The following is a 17,823-nucleotide window of genomic DNA, read 5'->3' on the forward strand; positions in this document are numbered from 1 at the left end:
ATGATTAATTGTATCATATCACTGAAAAGCAGGGTATACACAGTTATTCAATTTTGCGGCATGGCTTCCCATATGTAATGTTTTAATATAAATCAGAATTGCCTCATACAGATGAATTGAAATTCAATGTGTTACTAATACACAAATTTTATTTACTGTTGCATTTGGTGTAGGTGAAATGACAGTATTAAACTTAAAAGTGCCTCCCAAGTTGATAAATGCCAACTTGATGCTAAACTTATTAATACTCAGTTAAAATTAGCAATCAATTTACTTGGATATTGGAGGTTAGCCAGGGATGAATCTGAAGTAGCATTAGGTATATCATACTGGTCTGAATACATCATACACTGTTGCAAAAGCATTGTGCTAATTTTAGCTTACAAAGAGGATGAAGATAAACTGCCTGCTGCTAGTTTGCCATATGCTATCCTGGTGATAATATTCAAGCAGAAAATATTCTGCAGAGTCTTATTGTTTCAGTAAAAGAAAAGTGGATAAGAGTTAAGCAAATTTCTGCTCCATAAATACATAAAAAATAATGAAATAAACCAAATCTCAAATGCTAGTGGGTGAGACCTGTGAAATTTGTTTTGGTTTTATTGGCTTTCATGGGAGTCAACGATTTGTTTTAGTATATATTTGATCCAATTGTATTCATTTCTCACATGTAAATCTTAAAATCAATCTAAATAAAAATCGATCTTCGTTCCGGTAGGCAAAAATATAGTCCACTTTGCTCCTAAGTAGTTAAGCCTCCCATCCTTCAAGTTTAGTACAGGAATAAAGTCTCTGCTGAGCTGATTTTTCAGGAGCTCCTCCTTTTGCTTTGTTTATTTAAAAACATAAAACATGTTTCAGTTTCCATATGGGAAGAATTTTGCTTGTGTAGCTTCACTGAGAAGCATTTGCTGCCTCCATCTGCACCCGCAGCCAGGAGAGGGGTGCATGGGGAGGGGGTGCCCCGGACCCCCAGGCTGCAGAGGGCTGGGGGGAAGCTTTGCATTAGCAAGTGGTGAAAAGCTTGACCTTCGAGTGACCCGGGTCAAGCAAACCCCCTGCTGAAGTGTCCCATTTGGACATGGATACCTGTGGGGTGAGGGAGGAGATAAAGGCAGGGGGAGGAAGATAAAGTAATCCCATTGACCTGGGGATTTCTCAGATATTATAAGCGAGTGATCGGCAGGAATAATAAAAGAGTGGCAATATTTGCTTGGCCCCCGTATCTGTGTAATGTCATTTCCAAAGGGCTGGAGTAGATAATAGCAAATGTGCTTTCAAGTATCAGATCAATCTCTTGAAGTGATGGGGAAGGTTGGATGCTCTGATCTGTCGGCTGCTGGAGAGTGTAATACAATCCTCGTTGCAGCAGAGAGAATTGTATAAATGGACAAAGATGCACTGATTACATCTTTTGCTAAAGTGTTAAGTAAAAGATCTGGCTATAAGAGATGGCAGGTCTACTATTGTCCAGTCTTCTGACTTGTTTTTATAGGGGTTTTCACAGGAACAAATAGCAATTACCAAAATAAAAGCAAGTGGTGTGGCTGGTCCGTATCATGGTAGGACACATGCTCTTGAGTCAGTGTGGGCAGGAAGCTTGGCAGGTCTGTCCCCTACCATTGCCATTGCATCTTTATCTCTCTGGTTCATTGTTTGCCACTGAGTGCTTGAAATTCCAGTTTCCAAGTAAAAGCTTCCTGTTTCTTGCATTTACATTCAGTTTGGCAAGACATAAATTTAGCTATCTATCAAGGAGGGCTTTTTTTTAACCCTTAAGTAAGGCAAAATAGGAAGAAGAAATTAATTCTGATTTGATGATAAGAGGTAGAATTTTGCATTTTCCCAGATTCTCAGTGGCAGGAAGCATGAGGTTGTATCCTCATGATAAGGTGATGGATGGGAGCCTTTCTATCCTGAGTAATTTTAGCAGGGGCCCTGAAGTCCGACCTTGTTTAGAAGCAGAGATGGGCATAGTCAGCTTCTTTCATTAGCCATGGTTTCCTTGTGATAACCTCACTGCTTGTGAGTTTTTACTGTTCTGTGTAGTATTCAAAGCTAGTAACGTGCATGTTCTTGTAGGCATCTCAATCCTGAATTTCCCTCCAGAGAGTTTCTGCTTCTCTCCATTGACTGTGGAGGGACCCAGGGAGGACTACTCACCTCGCTCAGACACTTAGCTTAGCAGTCTGACTTAAATGCTTAGAGCAAAAAGGGATGAACCTGTGCTAAAATTTGTTGTTTCTTTGGGAAGGAAATGTTTGCACTTGTGGAGAAGCTGAATGAAGTGTTTTGTACTGGTGAAGATGAGATGAATGGGTTTAGGTGTTGTGTGTGGGAGTGAGGCTGTGTCTTCTGCAGCTCCCGAGTACACTGGCCTGAGCATCTCATAACACTCACTGTCTTTGCTGACCTGTATTGGTAAACTGAACTGTTAAAAATCTTGGCATTCATAGAAAAAAAAATATATATGCATGTGTATATATGTGTATATATGTATGTATTTAATATTACTCATGGGGGGCAGTGTCTGTATTACCATGCCTAATTCTTGTGAGGCCAGGTTTCAAGCTTTCTCTGCCATCAGGAGGATGCTTGCATCATCAGTGTGTGTGTGGTCTTGGTGGAAGGTTTTCACATGACTCTAGGAGCTGGAGACTTACATATAAAATCTGACAGGTGGGGCTTGTGAAACCTTGGAGCAAGGCATTGCTCAGCTTCCAACTAAACAGCATTGAGGTCTTCCGTGAGATGAAAGGCTCCATGAGTAAAGCCTTGAAAGGAGACCTGTTGCTGAGTTGATGTGGTAGGAATAGCCATACTCAAAACAATTCAAGGCTTTGCTTTGTTGTGCTGTTTGGGCATGGGGTCTTTTGGCTGCTGGCAGTGCAGCTGTTGGGACTTCTCTCCACACACCATCCTTGTCTGCTTTTAAATGTAAAGCCAGAGTTAAACCCATTTCCACTCCAAACTAACAAAATGGATATTTGGTCCATTTAAGCACACTAATATGTAATCAAAAAAGCTAATTTGTTCACTTTGTTTTGTAGTTGTATTTGTAGCAATCCTCACTAGCAGAGGAAGTGGAGGGAGGGTGGGGGTAATAAGTTTTATACAGAATACTGAGCTCTTATTCCCATATTGAAGTCCACTGTGGATGCTATCCTGAAAAACATCTCTGGATTGTGTGTTGTGACCCTGCTGTGCCACAGAAACATTAAATTCAGGGCTTGGCTCCTTGGGAGTCTGTGAGTGCAAAGCATGGGGATGGTGCTGGGTTTTGAGTGCTGGAGGCTTGCAGGCGTAGATGCAGGGCAGATTACGAGCAGCGGCAGTGTGGGCTTTCATTCAGCACCTTGTCAGCATGCCTTATCTGGGATCTTGAGGAATGAATGACTTTCCAGGATAAACCCAGGGAAGGGAACTGAGCGAGGTGCTTCGAGGGATGTCCCAGCAGAGGCTTCCTTGTGAGCTGTTCTGCTTGCCCCGTAGGAGTCATAGCCTGCACAGATCCCTGCCTTGGAAAGCTGGACTTTCTGGCGTCTTTGTTGACTGCTTGGAGACTTCAACCTTCTTATGTACAACTTGTGTCATCTTTCAGTTAACGTGTACAGCACCCACCGCCCTGAGCATTTCCTTGCATGGGCTTCATGTGTAGCTCAAGGGAGATTCTCCACATGGTCTTGCAGGCAAGAATGTATTGCCCTCTCCAGGTGTATCTTTCCTTGCTCAGGTCACTGCAGAGACCGTATTCTTTGCAACTGTGGTGGTTATGTCAAAGTCTTTTCCATAGAAACTGTTAAATATAAGTAAGAATGCTTTTAAGCTGAACTTTGATTTTCATCCAGTGATTATAGATGAAAATCTCTGTCTTCCCTTCTCATCTGCTTAGACCATGGAATTGCAAGTGAAGCTGGTCAGGCAGTTTAAATAGATGACAAAACTCAAAGTTGTTTGCATAGAAGATGGCAGCATGATTAGCAATGGTTCAGAGGGTGGTATTGTTGGCAACTGTTCAGATAATTGACAGATATTTGTGAAAGCATATTCCAGTCTCAAGAGAATCACCAGTTTTGGCATCAGTGTTTATTGCTCTGGGATTGTGATGGGAGTGAGTGTGGGTCTGTGGCCAGAGACTTTCTTTTCTGCCTGAAAAGCCTTGGTGGCCCAGTGTTAAGATGAAGATGCTTGCCTCCAGGTTGTAAGTGATCAGCTGTAGAGTAAAAGTTGTGTATGAAGCAAGCCATTCAGAAACAGTTGGCAAATTGTGTTTCCATTCTGCTTAACATGTGATGAGTTTATTAGAAAAGACTCATTCAGACTGATGATGAAAAAGGGAAATAGTATTTACTAAGATTTATTCAACTGTTGCAGGATAATTTGAATACAGGTTTTTGAGTATTTTCTTTCATTTTTATACATGTCTGAGTGCATGTCTTTCTATACATATATTACAAACTATACTGGTCTTCACCAAAACAGTCTGCTAATGTTTTGCCTGCCTCTATCAAGATGCAGCCTGAAAGGACCACTCTGATTCGTATTTTTAAGGGATGTTGTTCTAACCTCAAAAACTGATACTTCCTTAGCCAGTGCCAGAAAGCCCTTTCTGTGGTTTCATTCCCCATTTCTTCAGCAATTAAGAATCAGGTGGCATCAGTAAAACAACTGATTTTAATAGCCACTTTAGCCACCTCCATCATGGGGAGGAAGCGTGCAGGGCTTCTGCAAAGCCTTGGAGCTCTGCAGTGTGACCTCAATTGACCAGATGCAAAAAACAGTGCGACTCTTGAACGGAAAGGTCTGCATCATCCAGACTGTGCTGACTCTTGTCCAAGAACACACTGTTTACCTGTTCGTTCCAAATTGGTCAATTTTCTGCAAGGCCAAGATGTGATTTTTTTAATACTTTTTTTTTCCCTTTTCTCCCTTATCTCGGTACAGCTTGGCTGGTTTTAGTGGAGCTACTCTTCACTTACATGTAGATATACAGCGAGGATCATGTTTTCTGTTTTGACAATTGAAGCCTGACATTCCCCCTATTGACCTATATATTCTCCCTCCCTTGTGTCTGAAGATATTTGTATATTCATCTGCAAATGTGCAGGCTGGCCACTCCAATCAGAAGTGACTAACCTGACCAGTTAATTCCAAAATGTCTGAAAATACATTGCCATTAGCATGAAGCAGCCAAGCTTATGTTTGGCCCTGGAGATGATTCATCATCCAGACCTTAATGAAGGGTGGGATTTTCCTTAGCCTAATAAATAGATTTTGTCTGGGAAGGTGAGAGGCAGCAAGGGAGAATGTATTTGCCCAATCCTAAATAAAAGCCTATTTATGCCTAATACATTGGCAAAATTATTCCAGAGCAGTTCGTCCATGAGAAAATATCAACCTTGTGACACTGCCAAGGTCAGAGAGACCTATGGTGATCTGCAGAGTAAGTTCAGGTCACCCAAGTTAAATCTGCCTAGGGGCTGACTTAGCTCACACAGCACATTTTTTCCAAGATTATAAAAGCAAACATCTTCTATAGATGAAGGCAGAGCTAAGAGTGTGGTCAACTCTCTCCTTTGAGCCAAGGTCTGTTTTTCCCTTCTGCTTTCCAGGTTGCTCCTTCCATTTCCTTTCCATTCTTCTCTTTTCCCAGCATTTACAGGATGCTCAGAAAAGTCCATCTTTTCCTTTGTGTGGCAACCAGTGCCTATAAAAGCCTTCCTAATAACTGCATGCACAGGAAAGGCATGGGGACATCACTGGTGTTTAACCAGGAGCAGCGCTGGCTCTGTGTGTGTGGTGTGTCCTTGCATATCAGTTAAGAAGCGTGCCTTGAAATTTGGGGCAAGAAAGATGGGATGCACAGTAGAAATGTATTCCATGGTAACCTCAAGAGGGAAGGTACAGGTTATTCACCATTCTGAAGGTGAAGCTGGTGATTCTGTAGGCACTGCCAGTTTGTCCCAGGAGCAGACAGATCAGGTGGTGAGCTGGACAAATGGGAGTTCTCATCCATCACTCATCCATCACTGGTAGAAGGGGTGAGACAAGGTCCTCAGCCCTTTCAACAAGGATGAGATTGCTTCAGCAAGAAAGCAAGATTATTCTTCCATGTGGTCTATACCTGTCATGAGGAAGCTGATGCCTGTGGTTTTTCGCCTGCCAGAACCTGAGGTTTTCTTTAACTTCCTTGGTTACTCATTCATGCCATTTAAAGTACATTAAATTACTAAAAGTAGGCAGATTTTGCTTTCTATCCATTTCTACTACTGTTGCTATTAGAGATAATGACAAGTTCTATAAATTGAAAAAGAAACACCTGAAATCTTTTTGGCTTGCTTTTTGAAGGGTGTTTGCGTTTTGTTTATATAAGCATATGTATTGTTTTTAAGACACTGGATTGCTCTTTGCTAGGCCCCAGCTTTGCTTTGAGATTTCTATGGGATTTTGGTTGTTGCAAAGGAATGGAGTCAAAGAGAGCTGAAGTGGAAGTGGCTGAGTTACTTCCTTCCCATACTTTCTTGCAATTGGGGCTTTGATGCCACTAGAAGTAGGAATATAAGTAATACTCAAAGTCTGGAGCGCAGTAGGCGGCTTTTCCCTCTCCTACCACCAGTCTGCCTATTCAAGGTAATCCTAGGTAGCTAATGTCTAGGAATAAGTAATGAATGAAGATGAGAGATAAAAATAAGGGGTGCACGCACTTGTAGGTAATATTCAGGGGAAGTTTTTAAGTGTCTAGCACCAATCTGACTTTGCTTTCACCTTCGTTACATGTTTTGGACTCTGATATCTCTTTGCTCCTGGAGGATTTGCTTTTGGGTTTGTTGTTTGTTTGTTTTAATTTGGAGAAAACCCCACACCCCAACCTATAACTGCACTGTAAAACAAACAGCAAAACACCAGAAGCTGTGATAGAAAGTTGTAGGAAACCAACAACATGCCAGTGACATGATGAATGCATTAAGCTGGAGCCAAAGGGGACATGCTAACTTAGTAGGTCTGAAGTGTCTGAAAGCGCTGTCAGTGCCTGCATGTCCCTGGGTAGGGAGCTCACTGTCAGTGCTCAGCCTGGTGTCCTAGGTGTTTTTTGAGGCATCAACAGTGGCATCTGAGATGCTGTTGTCAAAAGAGGAAAGGTAGATGAGATGGGGGCATTTTATTCTCATCCCTTTTAATTCTGCCTCTTGCAGTTGCAAAGTGACCACTGTATGTGGGGAAACAGAATACCTGGTGCCAGTATGGCATGCAAAGTCAAGTTTAATGTTAGTTTTCCTTCAATTGTGCTTTGGTTTTCATTGTCAGATGTTGCTGCTGGACTAGGGACAAGAAAAATAATAATCTATTGGCTTTGATGCTACTTTGACAGGAGTAGATAAAATATACTGCATGTCAGCAAGAACTTTTTCACTTGACACATGGGAACTTCCAATTGGAAATGTCTCATGTGGGCTTGGTAGGTCATGAATCCTGACATGCTTGAGCTGCAGCTAGACTAATTCTCTCCTGTTCATTGTGGTTATGTGACTTTTGTGACATATGAGATCCAGCCCTGCAAAAGAGAAATTGGGGCAAGCAACATTTGAACTATAGTTCTTGCAGGGCACACTGAAGCTTGAGCCAGCATTGGTTGGTCTTGAATTGGTCCAAAATAAAATGTTTTAGTTTTGTACAACAACCCCAAGCATTTTGGTCTCCCTTGCCTGACAATTAATTTTTAAAAAACTTTTGTCAATAAAAGAACTTAATTTTGAATGGTTTAGACAATATCAAGTTTCTGACGCATGTTTTCTGTTGTAAAACATGAAATCTATATTGGCATCTCCTCTGGGGCAGGCATGCAGGTAGCACCTAGGCCAGTTTAGGGAAAAAGGCCTACTTAAATGCTCCACTGTAATAAACTGTTCCTACAGATATTAGTTTATGCGTAATATGCTTCTGATCTTTGCTTTGAGCCTCTTATAGCTGCTTGTGCTCAGTCCAAGAGTCAAGTGTCTTAGGAGCTCGATAAACACAAAGATAGAGCCAGTTGTTAAGGAGCTGTAGAGATTTACAGAAGTTGACCTCATGGCCATTTGAGGTATTAGTTGGGCTTATTTCCCCCATGGCAGAGCTGTCTTGTGCTCCTCTTGCTGCTTCTTGTGCTCCTGCTTTGCAAGGGAGTAAGTCCAACCAAATCCAGTGGTGGATTTAACTGTGTCTTAGCTGTATACAGTTGACTTTTCATGGAGAATGCAATTGGTGGGACCTTTAACTGGGAGGGCCAGCTGTCCTGCTGAGGTTGGAAAGAACAGGTTTCAAAAAAGGCCTATATTTGAACAAAATGAGAGAATGACTGAAACCCAGCTTTTCCCAGTAAGTGGTAGGGTCGTCATGCTGCCTTTTAGGTTAGAAAACCAAAAAAAATAACCCCAAACTAAAACCAAACCTTTTTAAGCTTTTTACCATTCTTGGTTAAAGCAGGATGTTTTTCTGTTTAACCAGATACTTTTCTGTAGGGTATTTGCTTCCAACTGCGCAAAAGTAAACTTCTGTTGCTGGCAGCAGAAAGTTGTTTGCTTCCCATACAATGAATTGCTTTCTTTTCAGTATTTCATTCGGCACATAGGTGCATGGCTCCAGAAATACTGCACAACAACTATAACAGTGGAGTTTTCTGAACCCCATTAAGAAGAGGTTTGCATTTCATTGTGCAGAAGAGGTTTCCTTCGTTTCAGCTGTAAAAAGCTACTAAACAAATGAAAATGAGTAAAATCTGGGGGTCCTCCCCCCCCCCATTCATCAATGCTGGTTTTACTCTTTGCATAGACAGCTAATTTGCTCATTGCTTGCCTGAAGGGAATTCAAGTCAGAGAGGAGGGTTGAGTTACTAGAAAAAGGTGCTTCTGTCTCTAAAGAACAAAGTACAATGATTCAAGAAAAGAACTTTGAAAATTTGTCAAATGCCAGAGTGTCATTTATACTTGTCCAGTTTATTCCATCTATAAATATTTGTGTAGACTATTTTTGAAACTGTTTCCTTTAGTATCTTGTAAATATGGATACTATCTGTGACTGACAACCTCCTACTGTTCATGTTGTGGTCTGAATCATTGCATGAAACATGCACCACATATCCTAAAGAGACGCATGCAAACCCAAATGCATGGTATTTGTTCCTTGCCAAAGCTCATTTTCAACCTTGTTGTTCCTCATTATATTTTTATTAAGTATATTTGAGAAGGCTTCTTCCTTAAGGAATAAGGGAAAAAAAAATCAGTCTGTTGTCAACATCATGTTTCAAATTCACAAGCAGAACTCCATCATTGCTGTAAATCGTTTTGGGGGCTGTTCTGTAGGCCATTCATGTGCTGAGATGATTGCCATTGACCTCAGGAACTCATAGGTGCTTCCATCACAACTAACTAATTGTGGATCACCAGTAGTAGAAAATGTTTTTCCTAATGAAGAAATCGCACAGTTATTTTAAGCTTTCTGAAGTGCCTTTTTGCTGGTAGCCGCATCCTCAGCTCATGTGCCTTGCTCAGGCATTGGCAGATTGAGAGTAGACAGAGTAGGTTAATGTTACATATGCAATATATGCATGCACATGTGTAAATTTTTTAAACAATGTGTTTTGGGGAAATCTTCTGAACTCACTGGCCTTTTCATGTCAAAGCTTTAGTTCTCCTCAACAAACAGGTACAACTTGGATTGCCAGCTGGGCATGCATCCCCAGATTATGCTAGTGCCTCTCATCTCTCTCCTGGCACACTTAAGCACTCAGCCCCCTGTGCTGCTCAGCTTGCCTCCTTCTCCACATGGCTGTAAGGAGAAATGATCAATTCTGAGTAGTGAACTTATCCTCCTATCCTTGTGGACATGAATATTAACCACCCTGACTCACATCAGAGTCATTTGGGTGTGACTTTTGCTCACCACATTCCTTTGCCAAGTTGGAGCTAGTTGTGTCAGAAACAAATTGAAAAACAAAACAAAACAACCCAAAACCTCCATATTCTTCTTTGACTGCCAGTTCCTTTCAGCGTTGGTGGTCTGAAATGGCAGTACTTGTTTTAAGTCCTGTGAACAGTAGGTTGTGGGAAATTCTTTGTCTTTTGCTCTTGTTTTATGGAAAGACTTGTTGCGTCCTTGCAGCTGATTTTGGGGAATTCTTAATTTTGTAACTTGCATAAAAATTAAATTTCACTCATATATCTTGTTTTGCAAAAAGTCAGCAGAGTGGATGTGTGGGTATCCAGCAAACTGGAGATGAGTTTCTGCAAGGGATAGCATAGGGAAAAGTGCAAAAATCACAATAGTTACTCTAAATTAGCACAGAGCACTGAAAAAAGGTTAAGGAAAGTAATTTTGCAATTTCAGATCTCTCTAGTACATTGTGTTGCTTAAAGTTACTAATAAACCCTGCTTTCCAGTTACCTGCACAGGTTACTAAAGAGATGTGGGTTATTGGAGAGTTTAAAAGAGAAAAGGGACCAACACAGCTGTGGATGGACATTGAATAGTTAAATATTTGGCTTAGATAATGTAGGATTTCTCATGCTAGCACAGCAGGAATTTGAGGAACTTGCATGTAAATGCTATTTAAAAAAAAAATAGGATAGAATTAAAGAACTGAAAACACAATAATGAAAAGCCCACAAACTTTGGGGCATCATATCAGGATTTTCAGTTCATAGCACCAAAACCATTGAAAGTCTAGTACAGAAGTCAGGTTTTGTCCAAACACAGTGCATAGTTAACTTATATTAGCTTATGAAATGCAAAAGTAAGTGCAAACCCTGGAGTTCTAGGACATGGAAGCTGCTTTTAACAGGAGAGATTTGGAAACGTACAATTAAGTTCAACACAGGGAGCTTTTAGAGGCCACTGATTTAGTCAGCACACTTAAAAGTTGCTCTGGGTCTTTCCAAGGGCTTCTGGTTACACATCTTTCACATTTCCTTCTGTGAACTCCTTAAAGCAGTGGATTTAGATGCTTATCTAGAAGCAGACTGTAAAAGCTGGAAGGTAGTGTTCATCGTATGGTTTGGTGGACCTCAGCAAAACTGGTGCCTTCCTCTTACCCCCTCCCAGCAAATGGAGTAGTGGACTCCAAACGTTTCTCAAATCTCATGACAGAAGTGTGGGAAGCAGGATAATATGTTTCTCTGTGATATAAAACATATTTCTACTCCAAATACAGATTTAATCCTAGCACAGGGCTACGTGCAGTGAGAAAAATCCTGTTACATTTGGTGATGATCCTTGTAGTAAGGCTATATTTAGCACTGTGCTATTGAGTTTTCTAGTCACTTAAAATCATTTGAGGGTGTTAGTTTAAAGAGCTACGTGCAAAGGCATGGATTTTGTAGTCAAGCAATGGGCTGGGGATTTTAGGGCATCTGAATTTCTAACCTTTCTGAAATGTCCCTGATTTGGGACTGGGACTGTTTATGTAGTATCTGGGCAGCTTCTGTGACTGAGATCTGAGGATGGATTTGGGAACTGGAGTGGCTGAAATTTGCCCAGCTATGCCACGCTGCCTGCCTTTCCAACACTGCAGGGTGATGACATTTAATTTCGGTTCAGCATGGAAACAAGGGAGGAGACCTTGAATCACTACCTATCTCCTGCAACAGCTATGGCCACTGAAGGAGAGTACGTGTGCCAAGTGGCTCTCCAGAAGCACCTATTTTGACATCATAAGTTTATAACAGATCATCCAGGACAAAAAGAGCATTACCTACACAAGGAGCTGCTGTAAACTCAGTTGCCCTTTGCTGCTGCTTCCTCTGATTTTTGGGGTAGTGGGAGGAGAAGAGGACTTGTAGGAAGTGATGGTGGCATAGAGGGGGATGCCGCAAGAGGAGCCCCCGCTGGCACGGCCGGCCTGACCCATTCAGCAGGGCTGAATACGATAAATGCCGCTTTATCCTTTCTTGAAAGGAACAAGATAGCACAGCCTAAATGCCTGGGTGTGCTTAAATAGGCAACTCTGGGACGCCAGAGTCGAGGGCGTTTGAAATCGGAGCTCCTTGACAGCCGGGGAGCTGCCACAGGTCACCTGCCTCACTCCATGGGGACTGGCCCAGGTCTAGCAAGAAATCGTCCACGGACGAATTGTAGTACAAATTCCTTTCTTTGTTGGTTGGCCTCTTTCACTAGACCATGGCCTATAAAAAATTGTGTAAAAACAATTCTTAAATATTATTTGAAAGGGCAAACGGCCACGCTGAAAGGTTTGACAGTTTGACATATAGCGCCTGGTTTTGCTCGCTGGGGAGCAGGCGTGCGGAGCCCGGGCTCTCCTCCTGCTCCTTACAGGCTCTGGGTTTTTTCTTTTAAATAGCTTCTAGTTGCTGTGCAGAGTCGCTGTGCTCCCAGCAATTTGACAGGCAACGAGTCTGCTTCAGTGATCTTAAATCCTTTTAGACTAATTTGCGAGCGAGCAGAAAAACAGCTAGCACCTTCGGATCCAGCACTCCAAACCAGAGTATCAGGTATTGCCAATTAAAGTGCCATTTCCAACCATCATATCAAGATGGATTACTTGCAATTCCTCTAATAATGTCACACTGTGCCTAAAGAGAAAGCGAGCTGGAGTTTCTCCATGGACAAAGGATCTGTGTTGACCAAAGTCATCGGCTACCGAGGCGGAGGGAGCGTGATGCATATCGTGCACACATCCGTGCATATGTGTGGCGTAAATGCGAGCGCTGCGCCTGCTCTGCCCTCTGAATAGCCACAGGCCATTTTGAAGAGCCTGTGGCCCCTCAGTCACTGGCCTGCTAGTTAATTGCCACACGGACTTTGTGACACATGGGCAGATAATATGACATTTTCGGTTTCTGTCACTAGCAAACGCCACAGCGTTGCTTGCACTAGTTGCTAAGAAGCTGTCAGAAACCATTAGCAGCTGGCTAAAGTTGCCCTATGGCATTTCCTCATGGCATCAGCAAAACAAGCATAAATCACCCAGTGGAGCCTCCCGCTATACTAATGAGGCTGTAAGCTTGTTTATGGACTAGCATCATTTCTATGATTATTTCCACCTTTTCAGTTCGCCTTCATTTGGCGGCAGGAGAAGTCAACTTCAGGAACAGAGTTGCTGCTGACATTTTACAAATGCACTTCGTAGCTGCTACCGTGTGGCTGGTCAGTGGTGCTTCAAGTTTGTTTAGAGATCTTTAAAAAGAGGAAAAGAGGGGGGGAAAGAAGGGAGGGGGGGAGGGAATCTCTGGAGACCTCACAGAGGTGAGTGTATTGAGTTGCAAAGTAGATGGAAATACTAAAATCCACAATTGACCATTTAGACTTCTCTCTGTGGTTTCAGTCTTTACGGGATCAATTTTCCATTTAAACAAGTGGAAGAGGTTAAACAATTTATAAAAGTCTACTGAAGCATTTGCTCTTAGGATAGCCGGGTGCTTTCTTATCCTCTCCCTGCCTTTCACTTTCTCTAACTTGTGTCGGACGGGGCCAGGGTTTATTGTTTTAGGCTTTTCTGAACATGCACCAGTATTTACACTGGATTGAAAGCATTTGCTTCCAATGAAAATCTTGTCTTAGATTACAGCCCAGCAGTGTAATTTCCCTCCCAGATGGGAGTAAAGTAGCAGTATTTGCCTAAAAACAGTAGGAAGAACAAACTGTGCATTAAGCCAAGGCTGTTTTTGGCTTGAGCTAATGATGTAACAGAAACCTTTTATTTGGGATAGGTCACTGCCAGGGATTGAAGGAGGTGATCTGGCTCGCGCTTGAAAGGTTTCTCCATTGTATCTACATAAGTCTTCACTTAAAAAATCCTGTTCCTAATGCTTCTGCTTTCATACAGCAGAAATAAACAGGAAAGGTTCTGGGGAGTGTTATAGGTGGAATGCAGAAAGCTTTTCCTCCCCTAATGGAGGATATAATTCAGGTGCCCCGGAGGCATGCTTTCAGGAATTCTCTTGCCCGAGGTAATGGGAAGCTAAGGCTGCTTGAAGGCCTTGATTATCTATTGATGCACAAAGCTGGAAAAAAAGTCATCTCCCTTGGATTATAGTAGATATTTCCATAAATTATCAATGAGTCCTCCTCCCGTCAGGCACGAGGCGATGCCTGCTAAATTAATCTGAAGGGGGTTTGAAATAAGGAGAGAGTGTATTTTAAAAAAGGGGGGGGGGGGGGGGGAAAGGGGGTGGGTGGACGAATGCAGGGAGGTGGTGAAAGGCAGTGTCATTAGGTTAGAAGCTTTTCATTTTTAATCAATGAATGCGTAATACTTTTCTTTTCCTTGTTTGCCTCTTGCAGACAGAAAGTGGATTAGCCCGTGGAATTTTAAATGCTGTTGAGTTGTTTTCTTTGCTCATGTTTCTTTTATGAATTATTATTTTATATGGTGAATTGCTGCTCTCTATAAAAGCCCTATTTTACATACTGGGCTTTCAAAGAATTTGTCGGATATCTGATTTCTTCATAAAAATCTTGTTTGTTTCTATAACTACCCATGGTTACCATTTCATTAAAGACACAGGCCAAGTCATAAGGACAATTATAAATTTGCCATGGTCAGTAAGGTACTAAAAATATAATACTAATAATAACTTTCCTTTTTTCTTTTTGGTGCGGAAAAGCTTTTTAACAAATCATAGTTTTGACAGTCACATCCTTTTTTCTTTTTTTTTTTCTTTTTTTTCTTTTTTTTTTTTTTTAATTTTATTCCTAACAGAGATAGTTTTGATTTAGCCCAGTTCTCATGACTTTCTTGATCATTCTTGCCCGGAGGTGTGAAAAACACTTGCCTAATCACAACTCGATGTTGTACAAATACAGTGTCCTTGGAAGCCAGGGTATACCGTTTAATGCACATGCAGAGAATATAAAGACTGATTCACCCTGTGGTCTTGTTTCTAAACTGCTTTCAGGGTTTGAAACAAAAATTGCATGCCAACTGACTGGGCACTGCAACTTTTGTTTTCCTTTGACTGCTAGCCCATCAGCACAGACCCAAGTTGGCTGCTACGCAGTTTCATCCTCCCATAGATACGTTGCTAATGTGTTGAGAACTATCTGAGATTTTCTCTGCATTAAGGAAATTCATTCTGGATCAGTTGTTTAACGGGAGCAGATTCCTGTTACGAATATGGCACACCAGCACAAAGCAGGGTGTTAATTCCTACAGTGTATGTCAAATTGGTACCTACTTATCCCACTATGAATTTCTTTTGGCTGGGAAGAGGGGAGGCCAGTTAGCTACCCACCTCCCATCAAAAAGTCAGGGGAAGTCAAACTTCTATAAAAGACTTAACATTAAGTGATGCCACAACCCTCTGGTTATTTCTGAATTTGGGGAGAGAATATGATGTTGAAAGAGCTGCATTCACCCCACTTTTCACATCCTAGAGTGGGACAGGGCACCCAGCTTCACACACGTCATGGGGATGGGACACCATCAATGCTTTCCTAATTGCCATCTCAGCTAAAGTAGCTGATTGGAATGAATTTTTAGGAAGTGACCAGTGTGAAGAAAAGCCACTGTTTCCACCTTTGCAAGCTGATAGCTTGTGATTTTTCTTTTGTTATTTCTTTTTAAGCACTTTTTGTGTTATAGTGGCAGAAATGGCCACACTGTCCTTCAGGATAAACCAGAATGGGGCTAACACAGTTCTGAGACCCTCCCTCTCCCCATGTTTCTTCCCCCCCAACCCCTTAATCCCTGGTGAATTACGGTGTTAAAGAATTTATACCTCATTTAAATATTTATGCAGTTTATACCCAAAGCCAGGCTTCGGCTGAAGTATATAAAGGTAGCATAAGTCAAAATTTGATTCACTATATTTACAGGTGACGGCTTGGACAACAGTGTAGCTTCCCCCAGCACAGGTGATGATGATGATCCAGATAAGGACAAAAAGCGACATAAAAAGCGTGGCATCTTTCCCAAAGTAGCCACAAATATCATGAGGGCATGGCTGTTCCAGCATCTAACAGTAAGTGAACTCTAGATCACATATGCAAAATAAAACATGGAAAATGTCATAGTTGTAGTAGTTGTAGAAAGCAAAAAAAAATACATATGATGTTGCTGATAGGCAGCTCAGGGAACTTTTTTGAGCAGAGTTGTTGTTGTTGCCTCATTTGCTAGGTGCCAGGGGAAGAGCGTGGAGCGTATGTTTTTATGGTTTTGGGTTTTTTTTGTGTGTGTGTGTTGATTTTAGATTTTTTTTTCTGGTTGGAGTCACAGTTGTTAACAGGACGTCGCCACAAAATGTGACTAAGCTTATACTAATAACCTTGGCGACCTGTCCTGCCCCACTGCTCGCACAGCTGCAGCTCCCCTTAGCTGACGTGGGAATCGCTGCTTCGGAGCAGAGAGCAGTGTTCGGCTCCTGGTTCTGTGCTCTGGAGAACTGCAGAAAACAATTGGGGAGATCAAAAACAAAGCAAAAAGCAAACAAAGACCTTATTCAGATGTTTGTCAGAGATCGTCAGAAGCTTCATGATGAAAGGTCTGAATGTATCTGGTTTAATAGCAAAGAATAATTTTTTTCTTTGAGACACTCTCATTCCCAGAGTGTAAGTTACCCCTGTATTTAATGCTATAAAGGGGTGGGGGGGATGCACAGCTGTTACCACAGCTACCTGTGGGGTTTTTTTATTCCTGGGCTTGGAAATCAAAGCTCTGGGCAGGTGTGTGGGGTTAAGCCGGGTGCTGGAGCTTCTTGCAAGGCTTTATATTGTGTACCACACCTTCTAACATTAGCATTTAGAAAAGTGTTTCTAATGCCATTCTCCTTTGTCATCACACTGTGGTGATCTGTCACTGTGTTTTCATCTGCTGCGGGGGTGTGGGCCTTTGGCCCCAGGTTTTATGTCTGAGCTTTTCTGTGCTGGGAGGATAATGGCCAGGTGAGGGGCGCTGAGGATCTGCAGGTGTTAGTGAAGAGCGGCTCTCGCCTCTAATCCCAGTGGTTGACTCCCTCCCCTGCCTGTAGTTAGGGTCAGGATGAAACCAGAAGCTGGCCAGCTTGCCCAGCCCCAATGGGAGCCTTGCCAAGGGTGTACTCGTAAACTGGAGGAAGTGCTCATGCACATCTCCCCTCCATCCCCTGCTGAGCCAAGAAACCAGATATGTGCCATGACTCTTGTCAGCACGGGGATCAGGCAGGGAATCCTGCCCCGCGTGGTCCTCGGTAGCTATGAATGAACCTTCATGCTGGAGCACTACTCCTCCAAGGCCAGAGAGGGCCTCAGATATCTCCAAGCTAATCCCTTTCTCTGGCAGACTACATCAGCTGTGCTCCAGCTTTGCCAGGTCCTTAGCCCTGTCCCTGGTGCGTTCAGTACATCAGTTCCAAAGGCTGAGGTCCCTTCTGGTTTTGGTGGCTTCCCAGTTCTAGGTCCTCACCCAAGGTGAACTGACACCTGGTGTCTTTTTGCAGGTAGATGTGAGTTTAAGGACATTGGCCTCCAAAAGACTCCAGGGATGCTGTCCTTGCAGCAATGCTCAGATCAGTCTGATGCAGCTGGTCTGGGTTCTGATTTGAGGAGATGCCCTGGAGCCTCAGGTCAAGGCACACCAGGGAACACAGAGCAACTGTGTGTCAGTCCTCATAATTCCCAGCTGAGGAATTATGAATCAAGTAGTATATATTAGTATTATTTCCTGAAAGTGGCCTTTTGCTTTGTTTGTGCTAGTGATTTAAACATCACCCTGGCCCAGCCACAGGAATGTGATGGTCTACCCTATTAAACTGCTTGAGCAGTCTCCAGCACTCTCTTAGTCTGGGCCAGCTAACACCCTCCAAACCCATTTGTGGGAACACGGAAGAAGAAACAGGGGCAACTCCTGAAAGACCT

At 42.5% G+C, this 17,823-nt stretch overlaps 1 protein-coding gene across 6 annotated transcripts in view; it reads left to right on the forward strand.

Moving 5' to 3' along the window:
* Positions 1 to 17,823, forward strand: part of MEIS1 (Meis homeobox 1) — a 108,432-nt gene that overhangs the window by 40,734 nt on the left and 49,875 nt on the right. For all 6 annotated transcript variants that reach the window (XM_061461469.1, XM_061461472.1, XM_061461473.1 and 3 more), the window contains one exon: positions 15,808 to 15,953. In XM_061461469.1, coding sequence (XP_061317453.1) covers positions 15,808 to 15,953 — 146 coding nt within the window. The remainder of the gene's footprint in view (positions 1 to 15,807; positions 15,954 to 17,823) is intronic.

Source organism: Pezoporus flaviventris, unplaced genomic scaffold (assembly GCF_033815535.1).
Source record: "Pezoporus flaviventris isolate CSIRO_AGI_PZ_B2104156 unplaced genomic scaffold, CSIRO_AGI_Pfla_v1 ptg000031l, whole genome shotgun sequence".
Taxonomy (NCBI): Eukaryota; Metazoa; Chordata; class Aves; order Psittaciformes; family Psittacidae; genus Pezoporus; species Pezoporus flaviventris.